This window comes from Dromiciops gliroides, chromosome 1 (genome assembly GCF_019393635.1).
Source record: "Dromiciops gliroides isolate mDroGli1 chromosome 1, mDroGli1.pri, whole genome shotgun sequence".
Classification (NCBI taxonomy): Eukaryota; Metazoa; Chordata; class Mammalia; order Microbiotheria; family Microbiotheriidae; genus Dromiciops; species Dromiciops gliroides.
The window spans coordinates 108,360,035-108,385,350 of record NC_057861.1 but is presented as its reverse complement, the minus strand read 5'-3'; the positions used below and the strand labels follow the sequence as shown (position 1 = coordinate 108,385,350).

Genomic DNA, 25,316 nt, shown 5'->3' with positions numbered 1-25,316 from the left:
TCCCATTTTCTACAGGAAGTCTTTCCCAAACTCGCTTAATTATAATGCCTTCCTTCTTTTTTTTTTTTTCTCCCTTCTTTTAATTATTTCTTATTTATCCTGTGTATGTCTTGTTTGTACATATTTGTTTGGTTGTTGTCTTTCCTATTAGATTATGAGGTCCTTGAGGGCAGACTGTCTTTTACCTCTTTTTATGTCTTCAGTACCAAGGACAATGACTGGCGCATAGTAGGTGATTAATAAAGTTATTGACTGGCTAATTTTGTATCCCCATTATTTAGCACAGTGCTTGACCACATACTGTGAGCTTCATGAATGTTTCCTGAATAAATGTTTGTTCACTTGACTTAACTCAAAAACTGGGTGAGATAGGACATGTAATTGAAGGGAGTGGTGGATGTAGAGTCAGAGCATCTAGGTTCAGATTTCAGCTCTAGTCATTGCTACTGCCTCCATGTCCTAGGGCACAGCATTTAACTTCTCAGGGTTTTCATTTGTAAAATGAAGGTGTTGAAAGAGATGACTTCTAGTCTCTTCCAGCTTTAAATCTGTGATCTTAAATAAAATATGATCTCTCAAAAAGCTTATCTTGCAGGAGATGGAAGCCTGTTACTGTGCAGTGGAAAATTTTAGATTTCTATCAGTATTTGGAGTATAATTAAGCATTTATTGAGGACTTACTGTGCACCAGGCACTGGGCTAATTGCTGCAGATTCACAGGGGGGAAAAAACCCCAAACTAAATTGTTTCTGTCCTCAAGGAGCTTATATTCTAATGGGGTCGGGAAGTGTATATGGGGGTGGGGAACACAACATACAAACAATTTTGTATGTGAAAAACATATCCTACATAAGTGGGAGGTAATCTCAGAAGGGAAGGCACTAGCAGTGGAAGGTGGCATGGAGAGTGGAAAGGCTGGGGAATGGCCTCTCATAAAAAGTGGGATTTAAGAAGAGTCTTTAATGATGCTTTGGAAGTCAGGAGGTGGAGGTGAGAAAGAAGAGCATTTCAGGAATGGCGACAGGCAGTGAAAATACACATGCTCCAGAGATGGGGTGATGTTGTGAGGAACATCAAGAAGGATGGTTTAGCTGGATGTTAGACCTCAGTACAGTTTAAAAAAAGAATGGAGTGAGAAAATAATGGGATTTGGCAGATCCTGAAAGGCTCACCTGGACATTAATCTAAACTGATTGAATTAAGTGAGTGATTGACTTTGCTGATTAGCCTACTTCAAGTTAATTGGATTATAACCACACCTGGCTGGCCCTTAAGGCGGCATTGTTCTCAGAAGCTAAGGACTTTGAACTCAACTGGAGACCACCTTCAAGTCCAGTGAACCAATGGATTTGGATGATGCCTACCAATCAGCTTGAAGCAGTGTGTAAGGACTGCCCCTGCTCCAGACCTATAAAAAGCTTCCACACTCGGTTTGAGAAGAGTTCATGGTTGAAGCAGGCTCATGGTGGAGGACTTGAGGAAGAACCAGACCAGGCTGGAACTCTAGGCTAGATAGGCCTTAACTCCACGTGTTCTCTTTCAATATCTAGTATGTTTTAATAAATGCTTAATGCCCAAAGACTGGTGCTAAAGCTTCTGATTTAAGGCTACCACACATTAGATTTTTTAGACATCACATTTAGATTTTAAACATCACAGGAGCTAGGTTGTGAGGGGTGTTTAAAGCCAAACAGCATCTTACATTTGCTCTTGAGGTAATAGGGTGCCACTGGAATTTATTAAATGGGGGTTAGGTTCAATTGCATTCTTTCAGTCGTGTCTGACTCTGTGACCCCATCTGAGGTTTTCTTGTCAAAGATACTGGAGTGGTTTGCCATTTCTTTCTCCAGCTCCTTTTACAGATGAGGAAACTGAGGCAAACAGGGTGAAGTGACTTGCTCAGGTCACACAACTGGTAAGTGTCTGAGGCTGGATTTGATCTCAGGTCTTCCTGACTCCAGGCTCAGCACTCTATCCTCTGTGCTACCTTGCTACTCAGGGTTAGTTGTGTCTCCAATAAATGACTGTTGTGTTGAACACATACATAGACTTTGACTACATTTTGGAATGACAATGACAATTCTTAGTACAAGTGGAAAAGCGATTTGAAAAGGGGAATACAATAAGCAAATTATATTAAATTTCATTATTTTAATTAAAGAAATTTTCATCTTAGTTACCCAGACATGCAATTTTGGTGTCATTCTTGACTCCTCAGTTGTACTCACCCGACACATCTAATCTTGTCTTTTCTACCTTCACAGTATCTCTTCTATACTTTCCCTTCTGTTCACTCACATAGCTGCCACTCTGGTACAGGCCTTACTCCTTTATTTGCATACTATAGCCTTCTTCCTGGTCTCTGCTTCAAATGTCTTCTCACTTCAGCCCATCCTCCACTCTCCTACCAAAGTGATCTTCCTAAAGAGAAGGCTTGGTTATGTCCCCTTACTGAATACACTTCAGTGGCTCCCTATTTCTCTAGGATCAAGTATAAAATGCTCTATTTGTCCTTCACCAGCCCTTCACAAATTAGCCCCTTTCTACCTTTCTAGTCTTACACTTGACTCTCCTCCTTGTATCTGATCCGTTGACACTGGCCTTCTTGCTGTTCATTGCACAGGACACTTTCAGGGCATTTTCTCCAGGTTCTGTGCCTTTTCACTGAATGTTCTTTGTGCCTGGAATGGACTCCATCCAGACTTTCTTCAAACTACACCTTCTGTTAGAGGACTCTCCTGCTACCCCAGGCCCCCACCCCCCACTTCCCCTTCTGCTGATGCCTTCCTTCTGACATTACCTCTAGTTTTCATTGTCTATATTTTGTATGTACATAATTTGCCTCTTGTGTTTCCCATCAGAATAATTTCTTTGCATCTCTAAGTCTTAGCTTAGTGTCTGACACATGTGCTCAGTTAATGCTTGCTGACTTAAAAAAAAATCCCAAATAAAAATGTTTTAATAACACAAAAAAAGCTGTACATTTGAACAAAAGTCACATCAAATCAACAAGCATATGTTTACTCAGTGCCAGGGCTAGAGATACAAAGTAAGGTAAAAACAATCCCTGCCCCTTTTTGTTTTATTTGATTATATTTGAGGTTGCTATGAAAATACAAAGACTATTATATGTTGAATATACTGCTAGACTTGAAATCAGGAAATTGTTCACATTGTATCTTGAGTCATATCATTGAAAGCCTCTTAACTCTTACTGTCTTCATTTCTTTAAATACATATAAAAGGAAAATGACTGTAATACCTGAATTATAGGGTTATGATAAGTAAAGTGCTTTGAAATCTTAAGGAATTATATAAATGAGTTATTTTTAACCAAAATTAAATTTTTTTTCATGCTTTATGTTTTGAGAATTCAACTTTGTACAATTATGTTTCATATTCTTTAGGGTTAAGCTTTTTGATTTCTGTTTCAGGTAAGGATTTTTTAGGCAAAGGGCATGTTTTATCCTTTTATAGTAAGAATGAGCAAGAAACATTGATTAGTGCCTCCTCTAGAGTAAGCTCTGTTTGTGGGAACATAAACATATATGGTAAAAGTTCTTAATATGAGGGGAAGGGTTGGAGTGTAGAAGATTTTTGGATTATTCTCTGGACTTTGAAATGTCATTTTAGACTGTCAGATATCTTAAAATTACTCTGTTTCACTGTGGAATGAGTGCTATCTAGTATTTGTGTGTGTGTGTGGGGGGCAATGAAGGTTAAGTGACTTGCCCAGGGTCACACAGCTAGTAAGTGTCAATTGTCTAAGGCCAGATTTGAACTCAGGTCCTCCTGAATCCAGGGCCTGTGTTTTATCCACTGTGCCACCTAGCTGCCCCCTATCTAGTATTTTTTAATATAGGAAGTATTGGGACTTTACATACATCCATTTGGAAATCCATTATAATTCTCTGTGCATTCAGTACTTTATTTATTAAAATTTTCTTTTTATAATTTTTTAAAATATAGGTAACAATTTCAGGATGCCAGAGAATTCAGATGATTTTCCTTGGGTTTTCGTCAATAATGTGGACCATGCTCTCAGCTCCCTGCAAACCTGTGAGGCTTATATTGTTGCCGGAATGCAAAGTGTCACTAACACTGCCTTAGATCTTGTGGTAACTCAGAGTGAGTAATACGTCAAAATATGTTTCTTTTTATTTTTATTTTGGAGTATGATACATATTTCAGTTTGCCTAATTATTTTATGTTGTAATTGATTTTGAAGGTGGGTATTTTTCCTCCCTGAAATGGCATGAAATGAAAGATGCATGAAAATATGAAGTACTTAAATTTATTTACTAGACTGAAATTCCCTTGGGGGATATTTTATCTCTGCCCTAGAAATTGCCATTGAAAACTCCTGTCCATGTTGCATAGTGGATGCTTAATAAAAATTATTTTCATTTGCCATATTCTATTAACCAGTTGACTGTGCTTCTATACAGTCTCTCCGTAATTTGCTCATATTATACCTATTTCTGTAGTCTTTAGGTGTTTCTACTGTCCTAATAATTTGTATTTCATTGTTGTGATTAAAGTTCATTTATTTTAGGTGTATTTATTTATTAATTTGTTTTTTTGGTGGCACAATGAGGGTTAAGTGACTAGTTCATTCATTTGAAATCATGGTTTAAGATCTTAGTGGGGATGACAACTTTTAATCAGCTTTTCTTACAAAAAATACATTTATTTATGCTTTCTGGTATAAGCCATATCTTTCCAACTCAAAGCAAAACGTACGTTTCATTTCCACTGTAAGCCATGTGGGCTCAGGATACCAAAGGAGGTAGTTCTGAGGTGCTAAAGAAGAGAGAAGCTAGGAGGGGTTGAGCCAGAATTGGAAGCTAGGTCAACAAGATAATAAAAGCTCACATGTACATAGTACTTCAATTTTTGCAAAGAATTTTCTTTACAAATATTGTCTCATTTTATCCTCATAATTACCCTGGGAAAAAGGCGCTATTATTATTCTCATTTTACAGATGAAGAAACTAAGGCAGATGGAGGTTAATTGACTTGCCCAGGGTCACACAGCTAGTAAGTATCTGAGGCAAGATTTGAACTTAAGTCTTCCTGATTCCAGGACCAGCCCTCTATCCCTTGTGTTGCTAGCAGCCTCACTTAGTAGCTGTATGGTCAAGAACAGATCATTTAACCTCTCTCTACCTCATCTGTAAGAAGAGTGGCTTGGACTTCATGGCCTTTAAGGGTCTCTTTCAGGCTGAAATCTGTGATCCTTTTTCATTGTCCCCAGGGCTGCCAGAGAACATTTGCCTACTTAGAATCAGAGTGAGAAGAGCCCTAAAGCAGAGAGTTCTAATCTCTTTTCCCACCCATCCCTGCCCTACTTGTTGCTTAGGATCAAAGATTTAATGCTAGAAGCCCCTTGGAGAACATTTAATCAAACTCCTTCATATCACAAATAAACTAACCCCTAGAGGAAAGAATGCCCATAGTTACACAAGTAGTAATACAGGGGGCAGTACTAGGATTAAAATCCAGATCTTCTGATGCCAAAAACAGCTATTAACTATTGCTTTGAAGAAAAAATGCTTATGATAAGAGAGACAATGAAACAAGCAGAAGCTGTATTACTGGGAAAAGGTATTTATTGATTAAGCTAAACATTTTCATTCAAGGTTGTACTGCAAGTATCATAAGTCCATGTGAGCCTATAAGATCTGAGCATTTTCATAAGACATCAACCCATAAAATGTTTTGAGGATTTTTTTTTCTTCTGGTGGGCTTGGAATTCTTATTCCCATTGAGGGAGAGATCAGTGCTGATCAATAAAGTGATTTACCAAGTAGAAAGTTATAGAATTATAGAAATTCTGAGATGGAGATGGGATATTATAGCATGATCTGTTAGTCGGCTTCATGTCATAAAGGTTAAGAAATTTACCTAAGGGATGGAGATAAGGATGTTTCAGTGACCTGGAGACTTACTTCATTTGATTTGCATTTCTCTAATCAATAGTTCTATACAGCATTTTTCATATGACTATAGATAGCTTTGATTTGTCTGCCTACTCATAACCTTTAACCATTTATCAACTGGTTCCCAGAGATTGTTAATGAACTTTAAATGAAATTTTCAAGTCAATGGCTTCTCTTTAGTCCATTCTGATTTTCAGGGAGTTTGGTGCTTATACAAGGTTTTGTCCCTCTTGTGCCAAGCTGTTAATTCCCTTTCAAATTCTTTCTTCAATAGCTCTAATTTTTTCCCCAGTGCTTTCCTCTAGCACTCTCATTTATTAAATATTTTTTCTAGATTTCTGGATATTTTAAATTACATTTTTATTTAATTATATTTATATAATATATATTATATATTTATTTATTATATTTTTGTGCTTCATCTCTCCCAGGAATTCTAGTTGAACTTGTACCCAAGCTGTGTTTTCTTTGATGCTTTGCTTAAAGATGTTTGGAAGTTGTTCTCTTCCTTTAGCTTTGTTCTTCAGTGTCCATTATTACTGTAATAACTTTGTGGTAGGATTTTTGAGTTTGAAAATTTTTCTAGCCTACTTCCTAACTTCAGACTTCTTGTTAGGACTGGGCTTTGCATAATTCTGGAATGCTAGTCCTGTTTCTGCTTTCTTGAGGGTAGTGACTGTTATTCCAGGATCTCAGGGACAGCTCAGAATATAGAACTGCAAACTGTCAATATTCCCAAAAGGGCAAAGCTTGATTACTGCCCCCTTGGTCTGAGTTCTGCAAGTCTCTGACCTGAGTTTGGATTAGAGAAAAAAGACTGCTGCTAAACTTGGCCTCTTCAGGCAGCTAAGATGGTCTGATGGTTTAGAATGACATAACTGCAAGCTCCCCTTTGGGCTAGATTCCTGCCTTGTTTTTTCCTCTGAAGATTCCTCAGATGGGTCTAGGAGCTGGAACTGATACCCTTCTTTTAGTATCTGAGGCTGCTGTGGCTGCTTCTGAATTTGCTTCTCTCTCAGTTTATAACCCAGTGCCTTCCACTGCTCCCTACCCAGGAATACCACCCACCCCTGAGCTTGGGTTCTCTTACTGTGCCCTAGAACTGGGACCCAGAACTGGGGAGTGGGCAATATTGGCACCTATCCTGACAACATTTCTAACCTAATACGGGTCTAGGACTTCCTCTTGCTCTAGGGAATAACTTCCCCTGAGCACTGGAGTCCTCTGCAAACATATTCTTCACCAGATCCTGTTGATGGTGTCCATAGACATCTCTGACTTCTTCTGTCAACCCAGACTGGAAAAATATTACCTTTTCTTGCATTTTCCCATCAGGATTCAGCCTAGCACATTTTCTAGATCTGTTTGGAGAAATTTTAGGGGGAGATCTCTGTACTGCTTCCTGCCATACCATCTTGGGATTGTGAACCCAGAGATTTAAAAAAATACTTTATTTTATTCCCAGTTATATGTAAAAACAATTCCCAAAATTAATTTTTTCTTATTTCGAGTTCAAAATTCTCTGCCTTCTTTTATTCCCTCCCCATCCCTGAGATGATAAGCAATTTAAAATGGTTATACACATGCAATCATGCAAAATATATTTCTATGTCATGTTGTGAAAGAAACACAAACCAAAAAAAAAAAAAAACCATGAGAAAAATAAGTAAAGTGAAAAATAGTATGCTTCAACCTGCATTCTGACTCCATCAGTTCTTTCCTCCACCGGGCACCGGGTGGCCGGGCTATGCCATCTCATTTGACACCTGACTTCAATTCCCCCTCCTATATGTCTGATGTCATGGACATCTCAATCTTATGCATCTGATTAAGCCTGTCACACAGCTAGTAAATGTCAAGTGTCTGAGGCCAGTTTTGAACTCAGTTCCTCCTGAATCCAGGACCAATGCTTATCCACTGCACCACCTAGCTACCCCAAAGTAGGTTATATTATAATCTCCATTTTCTAGTTAAGGAAACTACAGCAGGTTGAGGTGATGTTTTAGGAATTTCCACTCCCTAGAAATATTGTTTCTTCTTCTAGAGAGCAGGAAAAATTCCACTAGGTGGCAGCAGTACTCTTTGTATTGCTTTCCTAGTTAACCAGGTGGCTAAATAACATTTTAGCAGTTGAGGACCGTTGTAAAGTAATGTTTAATGTTAAATTATTAAGTTATTTGAATTTAAAATCATAGTGCCTAGATTATTCTTCATAAAATGCTAGTGCCTTCCTGCTGTTCTTCATCTTCAGTTTATCTTGTATATACATTGTCATTTGCATGTCGTCTCTTCCATTAGATTGTGAGCAGCTTGAGAGCAAGCATTGTCTTTTGCCTTTCTTTGTATTCCCAGGGTTTATTGTTTGACTGACAGACTGTTGGTTGACTGTCCTATCAGACTTTTTTGTTTGTCCTTAGTTTTTCTGTAGATCAGTGACATCAGTGACAGCTTAACTTCCATGTGAATCGGATTTAAGTTAGGCAGAGTTTTCACAAAGTCATCAGCCTCACTCTTTCAGTCATCAAGTTCAGAGGAAGACAACAGTCTAGATAATTGGTGATGGCCTGGAATGCAGCAGATGACCTCATCGCTGATGTCTGACCAAGCTCTAAGAACTCAGCAGCACTTGCTTTAACCCACCTTTGCGGTGACTGGAACAAATTGTTTTCATCTGCCCATTCCCCCAGGGAAGTCCTTACATGATTGGGGTAGATCCCCCAAACTTATTGAAGGGTTTGAGGCCTGTCAGTTACTCTCAGCCACACTAGTATTAAAGGCACTGCCAGATTGCAATTTTCTAAGCCATAGACCTTGTGTTTATTCATAGACTGTATATTCTGTTCTTCCAATATGCAAAGTACTACCATATTAATAGATAATTTTGCTGATTGAGTTTTCAGTTATTTGGGGCATCCTGAGTCTCATTTATTGAGGATACATACATGTACTATTTCAATATAGATACAAAGATTTCATCTGGATTATAAGTAAAACAGTAGTTACTGATTTTTAAAAATTAATGGATACTGATTCTTCTATCATTAATATTCTAAAAGGTATATTGCATGAGTATTATATGTGTACTTTTCCTCTTCTGTCAATAGGCTAATGACCTTTTCCCAGGCAGTTTTGGAATGTTAAACTGTAATGTGAAATGTGTTTTCCCTTTCTGTTGGTCTCCTTACTTAGTGTGAAAACCGAATAATTTCCTTTTAAAGTGCAATTGAGATTTCTGAAGGATTTAGCATGCTTCACCTTATTCTGTGTGACTGTGGAGTCTCACTCTATGAATTTCACATTATTCAGACACCTACTGTTTTCCTCCCTGAACATAATGACCTCCGAATTGGTGTCATTTCTTCATATAATGGAATGTGAATTTTTTAATCCCTTCTCTCCATTAATTCAAAATAGGACTTTTTGAAATTACAGTTCAATTATATTTTAATTTTGTAGGGAAAATCTGTGCAGTATATAAATATTGTTTTGCTTGTTCCAGGATTTATAGAATAATCTTAAAATTGATTTTACTTTTTAAGTTTTTAGAACATAGACATATTTTAACTTTCACTGAAAGTTATGAAAATGACTAATGCAGGGGAAAAGTTATTGAGCACACATTAGGAAATTAGATTGGTACTCTGTGTATTTAAATAATCGATTGGTTTAACTATAAGCACTTACGATCATCTCTACAATGAGAAAATATTTCAGGAACATTTAGCCAGTTTTCTTTGATATTCCCAGAAAGATTTGATCTTATTAAATAAAAAAATTCCAGTATAAAAAAATTGGGGCTTTTTTTCTGCTCTTATATCTTTTTGCCCTTAACGGAGGAAATGATGTATGATTAAATGCTTCCTAATCTGTAAAGTGCTATACTAAAGCTAATTCTTAACATTTGGAGTAATCCATTTTTTAATGAGGTATTCACCAAAGAATGATGGTCATTTAAGGAAGAGTTGCACCAGGTCTGTGAGAAAATAATGGGATTTGGCAGATACTCAAAGGCTCACCTGGAGATTAATCTAATTCAGGAGATGAATCTAAACTGATTGAATTAAGTGAGAGTGATTGACCCTGCTGATTAGCCTACTTTAAGTTAATTAGATAGTAACCACACCTGGCTGGCCTTTAAGGAGCTATTGTTCTCAGAAGCTAAGGACTTTGAACTCAACTGGAGATCACCTTCAAGTCCAATGAACCAATGGATTTGGGTGATGCCTACCAATCAGCTTGAAGCAGTGTGTAAGGACCGCCCCTGCTCCAGACCTATAAAAAGCTTCCACACTCAGTTTGAGAGAAGTTTCATGGTTGAAGCAGGCTTGTGGTGGAGGACTTGAGGAAGGACCAGACCAGGCTGGAACTCTAGGCTAGATAGGCCTTTTCTTAACTCCATGTGCTGTCTTTTTTCTAATACCTAGTATGCTTTAATAAATGCTTAATTCTCAAAGACTGGTCTTCTAATTTAAGGCGAACACACGTTAGATTTTTTTTCTTACCACACATTTAGATTTTAAACATCACAGGTCTTTCAATTTTGCTATTTCATTCAAGTTAGCATAATATGTACAAACCAACTTGATAAACTGGTAAAGTGCCATATATAAGTGTGCAATATCGTGATCAGCATCATCACTCTTGGACATTTGCAGGGAAGAATTAGATACAATTCCTGCCCTTGGGGAAACAGAGTCTAACAGAAGATGAAGGCATGCACATTCTTCACCTCATATTTTTAATTATTTTTGTGTAAGTGGAATAAGAGAAGTCTAAAGTTTTTAGTGTGGGAGACATCACTTCTGGGAGAACCAGAACGTGATTCATGGGGATCAATAAACTTGTTCCTTAGCCTTGAAGAACGTGTAGGAATTTTATGTGTGTGCATATACGTTCACACATACATATACACAAATATATAAACACATGCATATATAAGATATATATCTATATATTGCTAAAATGAAATATTTTCTGTTTGTTGAATCTGAATTTCAGTTATCCACTTTGTTCTCTCTTTCTCCATCAGTATGGCTGACTAAGAGTTGGTTGGTTGCATTTCAGGTTGGGGGCAGCTAGGTGGCTCAGAAGATAGGGCACTGGTCCTGGGGTCAGGAGGACCTGAGTTCATTTACTAGTTGTGTGTGACCCTGGGCAAATTACTTAACCCTAATTGCCTCAAAACATCTGGGGCCATCTCCAGCCGTCCTGATGTATATCTTGCCACTGGACCCAGATGGCTCCAGAGGAATGAGGTTGGTGAATTTGCACAGCCCCTCCCTCACTTAAATCCAATTCACTGCACATCATGACATCGCCTTCCAATGTCCTCTTGGAGAATGACGGATAAACAGCAACATGTGTTTCAGGTTTTTACCTTAAGACTTCAAAGCATGTAGCTTTTTACTTCACATTAAAACTTGCCCCTACTTTGAAATGTCACTTGCCATATTTGAAGTTTACATCAAAGTAGTTTTGTATCGTGGAGAGGATTGTGTCTGGCTGAGTTAACCCTGGCATTAAATATACCGGAGGTTAAATCTTTCTCTCCAGTCAGATGTCCCACAGCTGCTGTCAAGTATTAAGCCCTTGGCAATACTACTCCTCTTTCTGGGACTCAGTGTTGTAGACACTGCTTTTTTTTCCATTGTAGGTGGGGGGCTTCAGCTTAGCTATGGAGGGATTTGTGGAGCTCAGGCCCAACTCCACATAGATGCACTTCTTACTTCATTGTCTTTTGATACTAAGTTGCAAGAAGAGTGTTTGTGTTCCTTTAATTCATAGGAAGACTTTGGAGGAATATACATTTTTTTCTTTGGCTGAACAAAATTTCTGTTAAATAAAGACTAATCCGCCGGGCTCAGATTGTTTTTCCTTTAGTGTGAAGTGGCTTATTAGAGGAAGGGTTGATTGACAGTGTTTAACTCCTAGGTATCCCTGTGCCAGCATGTGCAACTTCATCCATAGTTCATTCCTTCTCTTGGTCATATTGAAGGTGAAAGTGGATGGGCTACAGTATAGAACTTTGGCATTGTAACTACCATAGTATATAGTGTCATATCCACCATTCTTATTGCTGAAGGAGTAAGACCTTCCTAGAGAGGAAATCATTATGTGAGAAAAGGTTCTATTGAAAGAGTTCTAAGCATTGGAAGAGTCTGCTGGAAGCATAGTGTTGTAAATCGAACCTGTGGTGAAACACTGCGGTGCTTATGAGTGATGATGCCTTTTACTCAGAGGCCAGAGCAGGGCTGACCCTGTCCCTCTCCTCTTCAGTAAACAGCAGTGGCTCTCTGTCATCTTGAGGATCAAATCTGTAAGAGTCTGGTGTTCAAAGCCCTTGATCACTAGACCCTGCCACTGTTCCAGACTTTGTGCACCTTATACCTCCTCTGTGATCTGGTGATACTGGCCTCCCGACTATTCCTCCAGGTGTTGTGGGGGGTCATTAGCTATCCCCCATGCTTGGAATGCTATTCCTCATCTCTACCTCCAGTTGTCCTACAGGTCACAGCTAAAATTACACCATCTACAAGAAACTTTTCCCTACCGCCCTTAATGCCTTCTTCCTGGTGATTATTCCCATTTAATCCTGTAATTATTTGCATGTTCTTTATCTCCCGTGTGCTTGCTGAGTACCTGAGACTTAGGTAGTAGCACTTAATAAATAAATGCTTATTGACTGACTCTTAGATCCTTTCTTCCCTGAGGGCAGGGACTATGCCATTTTTTGGTCTGTTTACCTGGACCTAACTCGTAGTAGGCACTTAATATATGTGTTGTTTGTATACTTGAAAGCTTTAAGGAGTCGGGGAAGGTTGTCATTAGGTCTTAGTCTTAGGGCAGTGACAGCTGAATTGAAACCATAGAGCTCAATCCCACCCCCCTTCCCTCCATATATGGCCTTTCTAGCAGCATTGAGTGTTATATTTTGTACTTTTTGCTCCTTGTGCTAGGCCCAGGAGTGATGCTTCTTTTGTATGTTTTTGACATTCTCTATATACATGACGATTCTGGGTTTTCACCATTCCTAGTTTCTTTCCTCCTTTCCATTTATTCAGCTATTCAGCTTGTACTGTTTGCAAGACATTGTGCTATGATTGGAACCTAGATCTCCTGATTGCTATTCCAGTGCTCTTTTTATAATGCCAAGCTCCCTTTGTATTATATAAAACCTTTGCATACACCCCCAAGTCTTCTACTTCCTTTATATTTGGATGTAATAAAATACATCTCTTAAGGCTAGTGCATTTAAGAAAGAACAACTTTCTCATGTGGTGTCATATTATGGAATTTTGTTATAATGAAATTGTTTAAGGGTGGAATTTATTGATTGTTGACATCAGTTCACATTAAAGAATACTGCTGATGGTGGACTAAGGGAAAGGAGGGGAGGAAGGTAGGTGTCTTGAGTTTTGACTCATTTCAGCAGAAGCAGCAAATAGTGCCTTGGCTCCAGCATTGGCCCTTTCCTCTTTCTTTTTCCACTGTAACAGCTAAGCTGCTTTTGACTCAGTATTGCAGGTCTGGGAGGAAGAGTTTTGGATCTCATAGGTCTTCAATTCTCAGAATGATATAAGACTGCAAAAACAGAGTCTTTATAAAAGAAGCTAAAAGATCTTTTGTAAAATAAGCCACAAGAAAGTGTGAAGGAGAGAAAAGCAGTAGTTAGCAGTGGGGGGATGCAGGGCCTGGCCTCTAAGGGGAGGGGGAGAGGCTGCTTCATAGTTTTATATCTGTCTCTTTTTGGCAGAAAGGAATAGGAAGTTAGAGTGGGATAAACTAGTGGCTATGGAGTGGGAAGAACTAACTCTACTCAACCCAGGTCAGGTTTGTTTAGCTTGGAGCCAAAATGTTTTCCCTTGAAATCCATCTTCAGATTTGTAATAGGAAACAGTTGAGAAAATATGTTTTGATAGACAGACCTTTATAGACAATTTTAGGTAGTAGTTACACTGTTCAGAACATCAGTTTCTGGTTAGATGTGTGGGGCCCTTATTGTATTCTGTGGTCTCAGGTTGCAGTTCTAATGCTGATTACTACCATCCTATAAATGCATACCTTTGATATTATAAGAGAATGTGGTTTAGTCATTACAAATTCTTCACCACTACTGGTAAGAAAATTTATAATGCATGTCTTTCTGCTGGAAGGTCAATAGTATCATCTTTGTATAAAGGGTCATAGCATTTTAGACTTGGAATAGGAACCATATAGTTCCTCTTGTTAACCCTCTCACCCCCATTTTAAAATTAGGTAGAACAGTAAATAATAGTAGTCTATGTGGCATTTTAAGGAATGGAAATGTTTTCTAAATTTAGAAAATTTTTAGTGAACTTTGTTTCAACTAAAAAGGATCAGAACTGCTGTAGTTAGATTAAAATAGACATTTAAATTAGGTAACCAAGGGAGATATTAGACATTTAATAAATTCTTGATAACTGATTGATTAACTGGAAGAGGGGTTTCTTTTTGGGTCATTAATGCCCCTGTTTTTCCTTATTGTAGTGGTTGTCAAACTTTTTGTTTTGTTTGGTTTTTGTTGTTTTTTGCTGGGCAATGAAGGTCAAGTGACTTGCCCCAGTGTCACACAGCTACTAAGTGTCAAGTGTCTGAGGCTAGATTTGAACTCAGGTCCTCCTGAATCCAGGGCTGGTGCTTTATCCCCTGCACCACCTAGCTGTCCCCAAGAAAGATAATATTTTTTTAAAAAATCTGTCATTTTCATAATGACAATTTTACATGGTATTTAAGGTGGATAGATATGTATGTATTTAAGTGAATACATAAGTATTAATAGAACTTGACATGAGGTTAGCAAAGCAGTTTTACTTGGGTCTTTTCATCATTGTGGATTTATCTTTGCTAAAGATGACATTTGATTTAAAAAAAGATTATCTATAATTTTTAAAAAATAGTTTTCTATTTAAATACATAGATATTAAGCAGAAAATAATGTTGGAAGAAAAAGAATGGGTACTAGACTTTAAAATTACTTACCTTTCTTTTCAGCAACATTAAGGGAAGTTGCTGAGTGGATCTTAGAGCAGAAACCTTGTCAGATTGTAGGGGCCATGGAGGGAGGGAGCATGATTAAAGATTAAAAATTAGCCTCAGTTTATTAGAGATAGCTGGTGTCACAATGGATAAAGCACTGGACCTAAAGTCAGGAAGACCAGAGCTCTAATCCAGTATCATGCACAAACTAGCTTTGTGACCCAGGGCAAGTCATTTAATCTCAATTTCCTCAAGTATAAAATAAAGATAATAGTATCTACCTCACAGGATTGTTGTGAGGATCAAAATGAAGTAAAAAAGCACTTAGCATGTGCTTGGCACATGGTAAACATGATAAATGTTTATTCCTTTTCCCTTTGCTGTTGGTTAAGGTTGTTACTTTGATAGGCTTCTAGGAGTCTTGTCCTGTGAAGATAGTTGTATTTCTTCTACCTCTAATGTCTATTTGTCCTTTGGGAAATTTTTGAGAATTAGCCAGAGAAAATGTCCACTTTTCCATCTTGTTGGTCACATGACCCTGGAAGTATTTTTCACTTATTTCCATCTTTTAATTTATATCACTGATGTATCTTATGTGATTGAATCAGAGGGGTCTTTTCAAGTTATTTCTACCTGATTATCCTGTACAGCAAATGTTAATACGTAAGCTACAGTTATTTTCATGTGTTTGTTTTTTGGGTTTTTTTGCAAAAACTTATTATGGGCACATCAGTATGAGAGGGCCAACTTTCTCATGAAGTGATCTTATTTTTCCTTCAGAATTTTAGATAAAACCAACTCTGCTAACTCCTTTTTGTGCCTTATTAAATTATACCCATGAGCCATCATTCAATTTTAGTAGAACTTCCTTCTTCTGATTTCATTTATAGTGAGGTCAAGATTGATGTGATTTAGTTTTTATACTAGTATGTCCAGTACTTGTGTGATGGAGAGGATCTCACATTTGGTGTCAGTAGCTGAGTAAATGTTTATAGACCTCTTCTATATTGTGTGGTTCTGAGGCCACTTTGTTCCCTTTTCTGCCACTCTTCCGTGGCTTCTATAGCAGAGGGGCCACCTAGAATTGAAGGCTAGTCTGTATTTTTCTTTGTCTCTTGTGTTAGCATGGCCAAAGACTTTCTCACCAAGAGCAGATAGCTACATGCTTATAGTACACAATAATACATTGTAAGCAGGTGGGCAAATGCCATTATCATGGGGGGAGATTAGAGAAAAATTTATGTAGAATATGATATTTAAGTGGGGTTAGGTAGGAATTTGCAGACAATAAGGGAAAAAGTCGTGAAAACATAGAAGTGAGATGACACTGTACTTACTTATACTGTTACTCGCTAGAATACTACTTGAAACCTCTCCAGTCTGGTAGAAACTACCAGAGCTTATATTTCATATTCTTCAAGAACTCAGGATCACCAATTAGTCATTGATAACATGAGGTTTAAGTGTAAGACTTTGGTGAGGTTCAAGAAGTGTGTGTGTGTGTGTGTGTGTGTGTGTGTGTGTGTGTGTAGAGGTGTAAATGAACACTGTGGAATTACTATTCCAAAGTTAGAAATATTAGATTTTTCATATAAGACATAGAAGATTTGATTTTTTCTCCTACTTGGAAATGTACTTGAATAGAAGAGTAAATTATAAAGGTTTCATATGCTTTTCTTTTTGACTTTTGCTTAAATTTGACATTTATTACATTTAAGATTTTTTTCCTGCTTCTGAATTATAATTCAACATCATAGAAGCAAAAGAAAACATTTATACATTTGAATGTGCCCTTCTTGTTAAGGTGTTAGAACAGACAAATTTACCACTTAAGCAGGCCCTGTAATCCACAGGAATTTATGTAAAATAAGTAATCCTTAGGATGTGAAGTGAAAGCATTTCTGAGGGCAGTGGGCTGAAAGTGGGGAGACCATAGCAAATTTTAGCATGGCATGTTATAACAACTTTAGGATTCTCAGTTAGCCAAAATATTTAACCCTGAATCTTTTAAACTCAGCAAACACATATTAAATGCTTACCGTATGCAAGATACTATTTTAGGTATAATGTGGCAGAAATATTTCTTTCCCCAGCTGTAAAATAGGTTATAAGAGCATCTTCTCTGGCTGTTCCCCATGCCTGGGACACTTTCCCTACTCCACTCTGTCTACTGACTTTACTAACTTCTTTTAAATCACAACTCAAAGTTAATCTTTTACAAGGGAGGCTTTCCCAACCTTTCTCAATTCCAGAGTCTTCCCTCTGCGAATCATTTCCTATTTATCCTGCATAGACCTTGCTGTGTATATATTTGTTTGCATAGCTTCTCCCGTTAAGACTGTAAGTTTTTTAACTGTCTTTTGACTCTTTGTATCCCCAGTGCTTAGCACAGTGCCTGGCACATAGGAAGTGCTTAATGCATGCTTATTGATTGGTTAGTTGATTGAAGCTTACTATCTGAAAGGGGAATAAGAAACACATACTTAGTTTTGATACTTAGTAACATAAGATGAGCAGATGGACCAAGATCATTACTAATAGGGAAGATTAGAGAAAGTTTTGTGGTTTTTGAGTTAAGTTTGATAGGAATTCATCAGGCAAAAATGAGAAGGCTATGGTGGTAAAAAAAAAAAAAGAATAATACATGTTCTCGAGATAGTGAGTGGTATAGTTGGTGGCCTAGAGTGCATGAGGTAGAGAGAGTAATATGATATGAAGAAGACCTTGAATAACAGACAGGTGAGTGAATTTAACTCCGTAGGGACTAGGATAACTATTCAAGATTTTTTTTTAAAAAAAAGCAAATTAATACATAGATTATTCTGAAGGAGGCATGGAAGGGAGCAAAAAGTGAAGGTGAGAATTTTTATTTTGAAGTTTTTTTCAGTAGTCAAGGTGAGTCAAAGTGAAGGCTTGCAACAGGGTGGTAACAATGAGAATAAAGGTGGAATTTTGGAACTGAAAGAGATTGAGGTCAAGATGACAAGATTTGGTAATGGAAGAGGCAGTGAAAGAAAGGAAAGAAAAGAGTAAAATAAAAAATATAATATCAAGATTTCATGGTGTGTGAGATTTTCCCCAACCCTTAGATACAAGTGATTTAACAGTAGTACTAATCAGTTTATAGACTACAAACTGTGATTTAAAATATTTAGATATTCTTTAGTAGCTTAAGAAAATGATAATGAAGTAATAATAAGTAAGATAGATATTGAAAGGAGCTATTGTAAACACTAATTTGTCTACTCTACAACTTACTTAAAATTCAACTATCTGACTTCCAATTGTGGTTAGGCATAGCTACCAATAAGCTTAAAGGCCAGATACCTAAAATAGTAACCTCTGAGCTATAAGGGACCATTCAGAGCTGGTGAGAAGCTGGAAGGCCAAGCTTAACCAATATGGTGGGAATTCTTGCTAGCAGAGAAACAACTCAGAGAAATACAGGCCAGAGAGACTATGTTGGAGATGGCAAAGATGTAATCCTGTAGATGGTAGATGGCTTCTTATGTTATGAGCCTGTTACTTAGTAACAGGGTTATTTTAAGTAGGATATATAAAGTGGCAAGTGACTATGCTAGTATCTGACTGATGGTTTCTTTCTTCCTATTCCATACTTATTGTATTTATACCCTTTGGATTATGTTAAATTGTGGGAAGAGTCATTGTGTATAAATATTCGTGAATCCTAAGGCTCAGGTCTTTGGGTCCCATACCTGAGACCGGTTTTATTGTGAGACGGGATCCCTCTCTCAATAAACCTGTTTTCTTTGGCTTTTGGAGACTTTGGTCTTTTCTCTGTCTATCATTGTGACTCAGGAATTTTTGCAACAATGGGAGATAGGATGAGTGGGCTTCAGAGTCGTTGGATCTTAAATGGAAAGTTGGAAGAAACTTTTAAGTATCATCTAGTCCAATACCCATATTTTACAGAGAAGAAAACTGAGACATAGACATATCTATGGCCAGTCATACTTGCACAAGGTTACACAGAAATAAGTAACAGAGCTGGCTATTAATTTCAGGTATTGTGACTACAAGTTGAGCACTCTTTTCACCACACATTGTGACTAACATCTTTCCCCTTGGAAATTGTGCCCAGACATAGATGATAGCCCATTTGTACTTAATTTATTATTTTGGAGAGGATCAGCAGAATGATTTTCTACTTCAGAGTCAGGTTGTAGGTACAAAGTGATAATGAAATTCAGACCAAGTACTACTATTAAATCTAAATTACTTATTTGGGTAACATGAAGAAGCAACATAGGTAAGTGACATAGAAGAATGAATTTGTAGATGGTTTCTTTTTTCTTGAGCATTTTACTCATTTACCTTATTTAAATATGAACCAACTCATTATTTTTGTCATTCAGTATTGTACACATACTACTTGCTATTCTATTATTTCTCATGAGAGACATTTAGAAAATGCCAGCTCAGTTTTAATTTTGTAACTCTAATTTCTATTTGGGGGACTAATTATGGCTTTAAACTGTAGTTCAGTTAGAAATATCATTAAGGTTTCTATGAAATATTTCTCAGGCATTGCATGAGTCATTAAATTCAACTTCTGTAGAAAGTATAGGGATTGTCTAATAACTAGGTATTTGCTGAAATTTTATATATATATACACACATATATATATGTAAAACTGTATGTATGAGTATATTTATAGATCTGTAATCTTCCCAAGGATATCTGAAGATTTTTTTTTTCAAAAGAGTGTTTTAGGGGCAGCTAGGTGGTGCAGTAGATAGAGCACTGGCCCTGGATTCAGGAGGACCTGAGTTCAAATCCAGCCTCAGACACTTGACACTTACTAGCTGTGTGACCCTGGGCAAGTCACTTAACCCCAATTGCCTCACCAAAAAACAAAACAAAAAACAAAAAAAAAGAGTGTTTTGGGTGGTTTGAAATTATCCAAAGGATATAAGATGACTTTAATTTATGAAATTTAAAAGAATCACATGGTAATCTGAGGAGATTAAAAAATATCTACTCTGATATAGAAAGCAGAATTCTTCCATCATATATCCCTTTTATCCTTGGAAACCTTTTTTCACTATAAGAATCATTTTTGCACCCTTTCTTTCCTCCCTTCCACTATTAACTAGTAATTATTTCACCATTATGTGACATTTTGTTCAGTGAATATTTTAAAGATGCCAATGAATATATTCCTTGACCTAAAGTGTTCTTTATTTCAATTCAGTTCAGTAATTCAGTAAACATTTAAGTGCTTGCCATGTGCCAGGAGAACATCCAGGCGGTGCAGTCCACACAGCGCCAGTCCTATAGTCAGGAACAGTCCTCTTCCCTTCCTGAGTAAAAATCTAGCCTCAGGTACTTACTAGCTGTGTGACCCTGAGCAAATCACTTAACCCTCATTTGCCTCATCTGTAAAATGAGCTGAAGAAGGAAATGGCAAATCACTCCATTATCTTTGCCAAGAAAATCCCAAATGGGGTCATGTAGAGTTGGGCACAATTGAAAAAAATGACTGAACCAACATCTTTACATAAACAATTCACCTGGATTTTAATACAGAGCTAACAGCTGTCATGCAAGGTTCATGTTCTTTAGTGTCTTGACTAAGGACAAATACAAAGAGGTGAAAAGAAGAAAAAATATAAAATATAAAATCTTGGTCTTCCATTTAAAACAACCTGTTTATACTCCCTTGAGGAACAATGCTAGTAATAATAATACTTAGGCTAATAATAATCCTCTAACAATAATAACATCATCTACCATTTATATGGCACTTTTAAGGTTTGCAAAGTGTTTTACAAATATTATCTCATATTCATAATACCCCTGGAAGGCAGGTGTTATTATTGTCTTCATTTTACAAATAAGATAACTGAGACAGACAGGTTTAGTGATCCACCCAGGGTCCCATAGCTAGTAAGTATTTGAGATTGGAATTGAAATTCTTTCTTTCTTTCTTTCTGGGCGATTAGGGTTAAGTGAATTGCCCAGGATCATACAGCTAGTAAGTGTCAAGTGTTTGATACCAGATTTGAACTCAGGTCCTCCTGAATCCAGGGCCAGTGCTTTATCCACTGTGCCACCTAGCTGCCCCCTGAAATTGCTTCTTAACAACTTGAAGCCCAGCACTCTGAGATATACTACCTAGCTGTCTTTGAATGCTACAGAATGGCCTTCTGGACCACAGGCTATACATCATACACACACGTATGCACTTGCACATATGCACATACACATATATACACATGTGTATATATGTATGTGTTTATGTTTGTATGTATGTAAAATTGTTGAAATGTCAGGTATTTGAAGTCCATATAGCTGGGGTTTAGAGATTGAGGTCCCCTGAGGGGTAGCAGAACTGGGTTTATCAGGCCCTCTACTTCAGATGTGGTACCCTGATCATCTAGCTCAGCAATATTTGTCATTCCAAGATAGTGAAAATTCTGGGAAGACTTAGGAAGGCAGAGAAGCCCTATGAGTAGAATGAGAAACCAGCAGAAACTGTAAACAGTTGAAGTATAATCATACCAGGTTCATGAAGGCTTTTATTTCCAGTATTGAGATCCTGGTGATTTGGTTTATTGGTATCAGCAGCAAGCAACCAAAAGACCTGCCATTGTTTTGTTTTTTTTTTGGGTGGGGCAGTAAGGGTTAAGTGACTTGCCCAGGGTCACACAGCTAGTAAGTGTCAAGTGTCTGAGGTCAGATTTGAACCTTAAATGATTGAGAAGCCTTAGAATACACATTACATGCAGCAATTCAGTACATTGGCTAACCTCATTTGTCAGATTTTATACTTTTACATTTGCTCTTTTAATAAAGAGTATCATTGAGTTCCAATCTGGACTTTCACTTCCAAACACCATTAGTTCACAGAAGCAGTTTCTTTGGGAGTTGCCCCTGAACATCAGGATAAAAAAAAAAAATCTTCAAAGAGCTTTATAGTCCCTGCTGATTTAGTCATCACTTCAAAAGTTCTTCTGAAGTTTTAGGTAGTAAGAACTTCTTTGTTATCAATTAATTATCAGATCATTAAACATTTATCACAGTACCTATACACAGAGAAGAGAGGGTACTAACTTCAACTTTAGAGTGTAAATCAGGAACTCTTTGTACTGTCCAAACTCTATTTTGAAAAAGCTATCTCCACATGTTTCAACTAGTGATTGCATTAAATGTGAAGCAATTATACAGCTTGGGGGGGTGGCGGTTAACATTAAGATTTTAAGCAGTCAGTTGGATTGACTTATGATGTGGTAATCTCAATATTTGTGGTATGTAATGAGTGTTCAAAGATCAAGTAGACTGATCTTTTATTTGATTAATTTTTGCAATGGTTGAATTGGCTAATTTACTACACATAGGACCTATATTAAAGAAAGATTATACCTAGAAGTAAATTTTAGTACTCCTGCATGATTTTAAATCATTGTTGGGGCTGCTTTTTTTCCCCTTTTGAGAATGTCTTGGAAATTTGTGATGAAAATCATATTTTCAGTGGATAAATAATTGAGCTTTAAAATATTTGTTATATATACATATAGACACATATGTGTGTGTGTGGGGGGGGGGTGGGTGGCAATTGGGGTTAAGTGACTTGCCCAGGGTCACACAGCTAGTAAGTGTCTGAGGCCGGATTTGAACTCAGGTACTCCTGAATCCAGGGCTGGTGCTTTATCCACTGCTCCATCTAGCTGCCCCCAGCCTCAGACATTTGCTAGCTGTGTAAGTCAGGGCAAGTCACTTAACCTCCCAGTCTTCTCAACTTCCTCCCCATTTTAATGGGGATAATAATAATACCTATTATTAAGGAGTGTTAAGGGGTTCCCTGAACTTGTCTTTTTGAATTACCATATTTTCCAGAAACATTGGATCCAGAGCATGCAGGAGGCCCCCCACCTAGGCTGATATAATGTGTTGTTTTCTTCCCAATGTGGACTCCCTGTGTGTCCTTGGGAGTCAAGACAGGTACTAACCAGACAGTCGGCACTAGGCTTGTGCATCTGGGACCCCATGTAGATGAGCAGAGCATCCTATCTTCATAGGTTAGCAGTTCTCAGGGGAAAAGCATGTGGCTTTTGCCATGCCCTTCTTCCTCCCCTTTGGGAGGGGTTTTGTCCTTTTCCTACCCCCTCCCATGCTGGGCCCTTCCTGGTATCTCCTCCTTCCTTTGTCATGCTGTTATAAAAATGTAAACTTCTGCATGGATTGTGAACTCTTTGGGTTCCACATGTGTGTTCGTTTCTCTTGTAATAAACCTAGTTTTCATATAAGTTTTTGAAGTTGTGATTGCCTGTTGATATTCCCTTGTGAGGATTGAATGAGATAATATTTGCAAAGTGCCTGGCACATAGTAGGTGCTAGCTATTATTACTGTTATTATCATCATCATTATCATCTGGAATTAGGTCAAGCTCTACTCTCCAAAAGAATGAGTTTTCCTAGTTGTTAAATGATTATTTGTTGAAGAGAGAAGAGTTGCTGCAATCAATCAGTACAGTTTGTTACATGTAAGGCCTTGGCCTGCGCTCTGTGGTAATACCTAGAAATTTGACAAAGTCCCTGTGTCATAATTTAGGGAGAAAGAAATGACTTCTATGAAAAAAACAACACAAGTCAGTCTATGATATATGCTAAATGAATGGTATAGACAAAAACATTAAAGAAATTCAGAATTACTCAATTTAAAATTTTGTAGTAGTTGTTTAGTTGTTTTAGTCATGTTTGACTCTTTGCTTCCTTGTTTGGGGGTTGGCAAACACACTTGACTTGTTTGCCATATCCTTCTCCTGCTCATTTTACAGATGAGGCAACTGAAGCAAACAAGGGTAAGTGACTTGCTCAGGGTCACACAGCTAGCAAGTTTCCATGACCAGATATGAATTCAGGAAGATGAGTCTTCCTGACCCTACAACTGGCACTTTATCCACTGTGCCATGTAGCTGCTCCTTAATTTAAATTATATTACATTACTTTTGTAATTATAAACATATGTAATATAACAATATAATCATAATATAGCGTTTCGAAGTTTATAAAGCACTTTGCATGTATACATATATCATATATATACATAAAAGATTAAATATGTATATATTTCATTAGATTCTCACAACCCTGTGAAGTTATTACTATTATTATCTCCTCCTCATGGATGAGGAGAGTGATGCTCAGAGAGGTTAATTGACTTGCTCAGCATCACACAGCTATTAAGTATCTAAGTAGCATTTTAATCCAGGTGTTCTTGAGAACCATTTGGTACTTTCTCCACAAAGTTCTCAAACCTTTTACTCTCTGGACTCCTTTGTTTATGTAAATTATATCTATTATATTGATATTTACCATGTTAGAATTTTAAAAGGTCTTTGTGTGATTATCAAAATAATTTTGGATCGGAGTTAAGAAAACCTCCTAAAATAGTCTCAGATATTCCTAGGGATCACCACTGCACTAACACTCCACAGAATGTGATTTTTTTTTGGTAAGGCAATTGGGGTTAAGTGACTTGCCCAGGGTCACACAGCTAATAAGTGTTAAGTGTCTGAGGCTGGATTTGAACTCAGGTCCTCCTGAATCCAGGGCCAGTGCTCTATCCACTGTGCCACCTAGCTGCCCCTAGAATGTGATTTAAAATCATAGAAGTTAGACTTCAAGATGAACTAGACTTTGACTTATGGATAGGCTTTGGAGAGGTGGAGGAGGCTTCCAGAGATGGTGTGTGTGGGAGGAGGAAGGAAAGATTTGGGTAAGGATGGAGTTAGGAATGTGCTGTAAATTAGGGTTTTGAGAGAAGTGATAAGAAATTTAGTATTGTGGAGTAGTGTTGATTAAGTTGGAAAGCAGGTTGGGACCAATATGTGGAAGGCACTGAAAGCTTGCCTAAAGGGTATAAGCTGTCATGTAGATATGGGGAGCCCTTTTGTAAGTTAATAAGATGCCTTTGAAATTCTTAAAACACAGGTCATTTCATAGACCAGGTTATTAAACAAATAAATAGTTTGGGAAAATGAGCCTAGCCCTTCCTTAAGTTCATATTTTGATTTTAAAATTTCTAGCTAAGCCGTACACCATGGTTGGGGCAAGGGAAGAAGAGAACAAATTTAGGCTTTAGCTAGCTTTCTGTAATGGTCTAAGCCCTTGAGAGCAATGTTATCATACAACCTCTTTGTTTAATGGCCCTGGTAGGAACTTGCCTAAATTGTGTCATTATTTTCATGAATGAGAACGACTTTTCTCTAGATTTATATGGTTCTTTTGGGTTTACCTGCAGAATCACTCTGTTGTTGTTCTTTGGTTTCATTTCATCCCCAAATAGAATTCAGTCTCATCACAGGTTTAAACTACTTCAGATGTCCTAAGAGTTTTGTAATTCCTGTCAT

General features: G+C 37.4%; 1 protein-coding gene across 2 annotated transcripts in view; it reads left to right on the top strand.

Moving 5' to 3' along the window:
• The window catches only part of NSMCE2 (NSE2 (MMS21) homolog, SMC5-SMC6 complex SUMO ligase), a 246,366-nt gene that overhangs the window by 11,654 nt on the left and 209,396 nt on the right, over positions 1-25,316 (top strand). For both annotated transcript variants that reach the window (XM_043964840.1, XM_043964850.1), the window contains one exon: positions 3,970-4,128. In XM_043964840.1, the coding sequence (XP_043820775.1) occupies positions 3,984-4,128 (145 nt within the window). In that variant the 5' untranslated portion in view covers positions 3,970-3,983. The remainder of the gene's footprint in view (positions 1-3,969; positions 4,129-25,316) is intronic.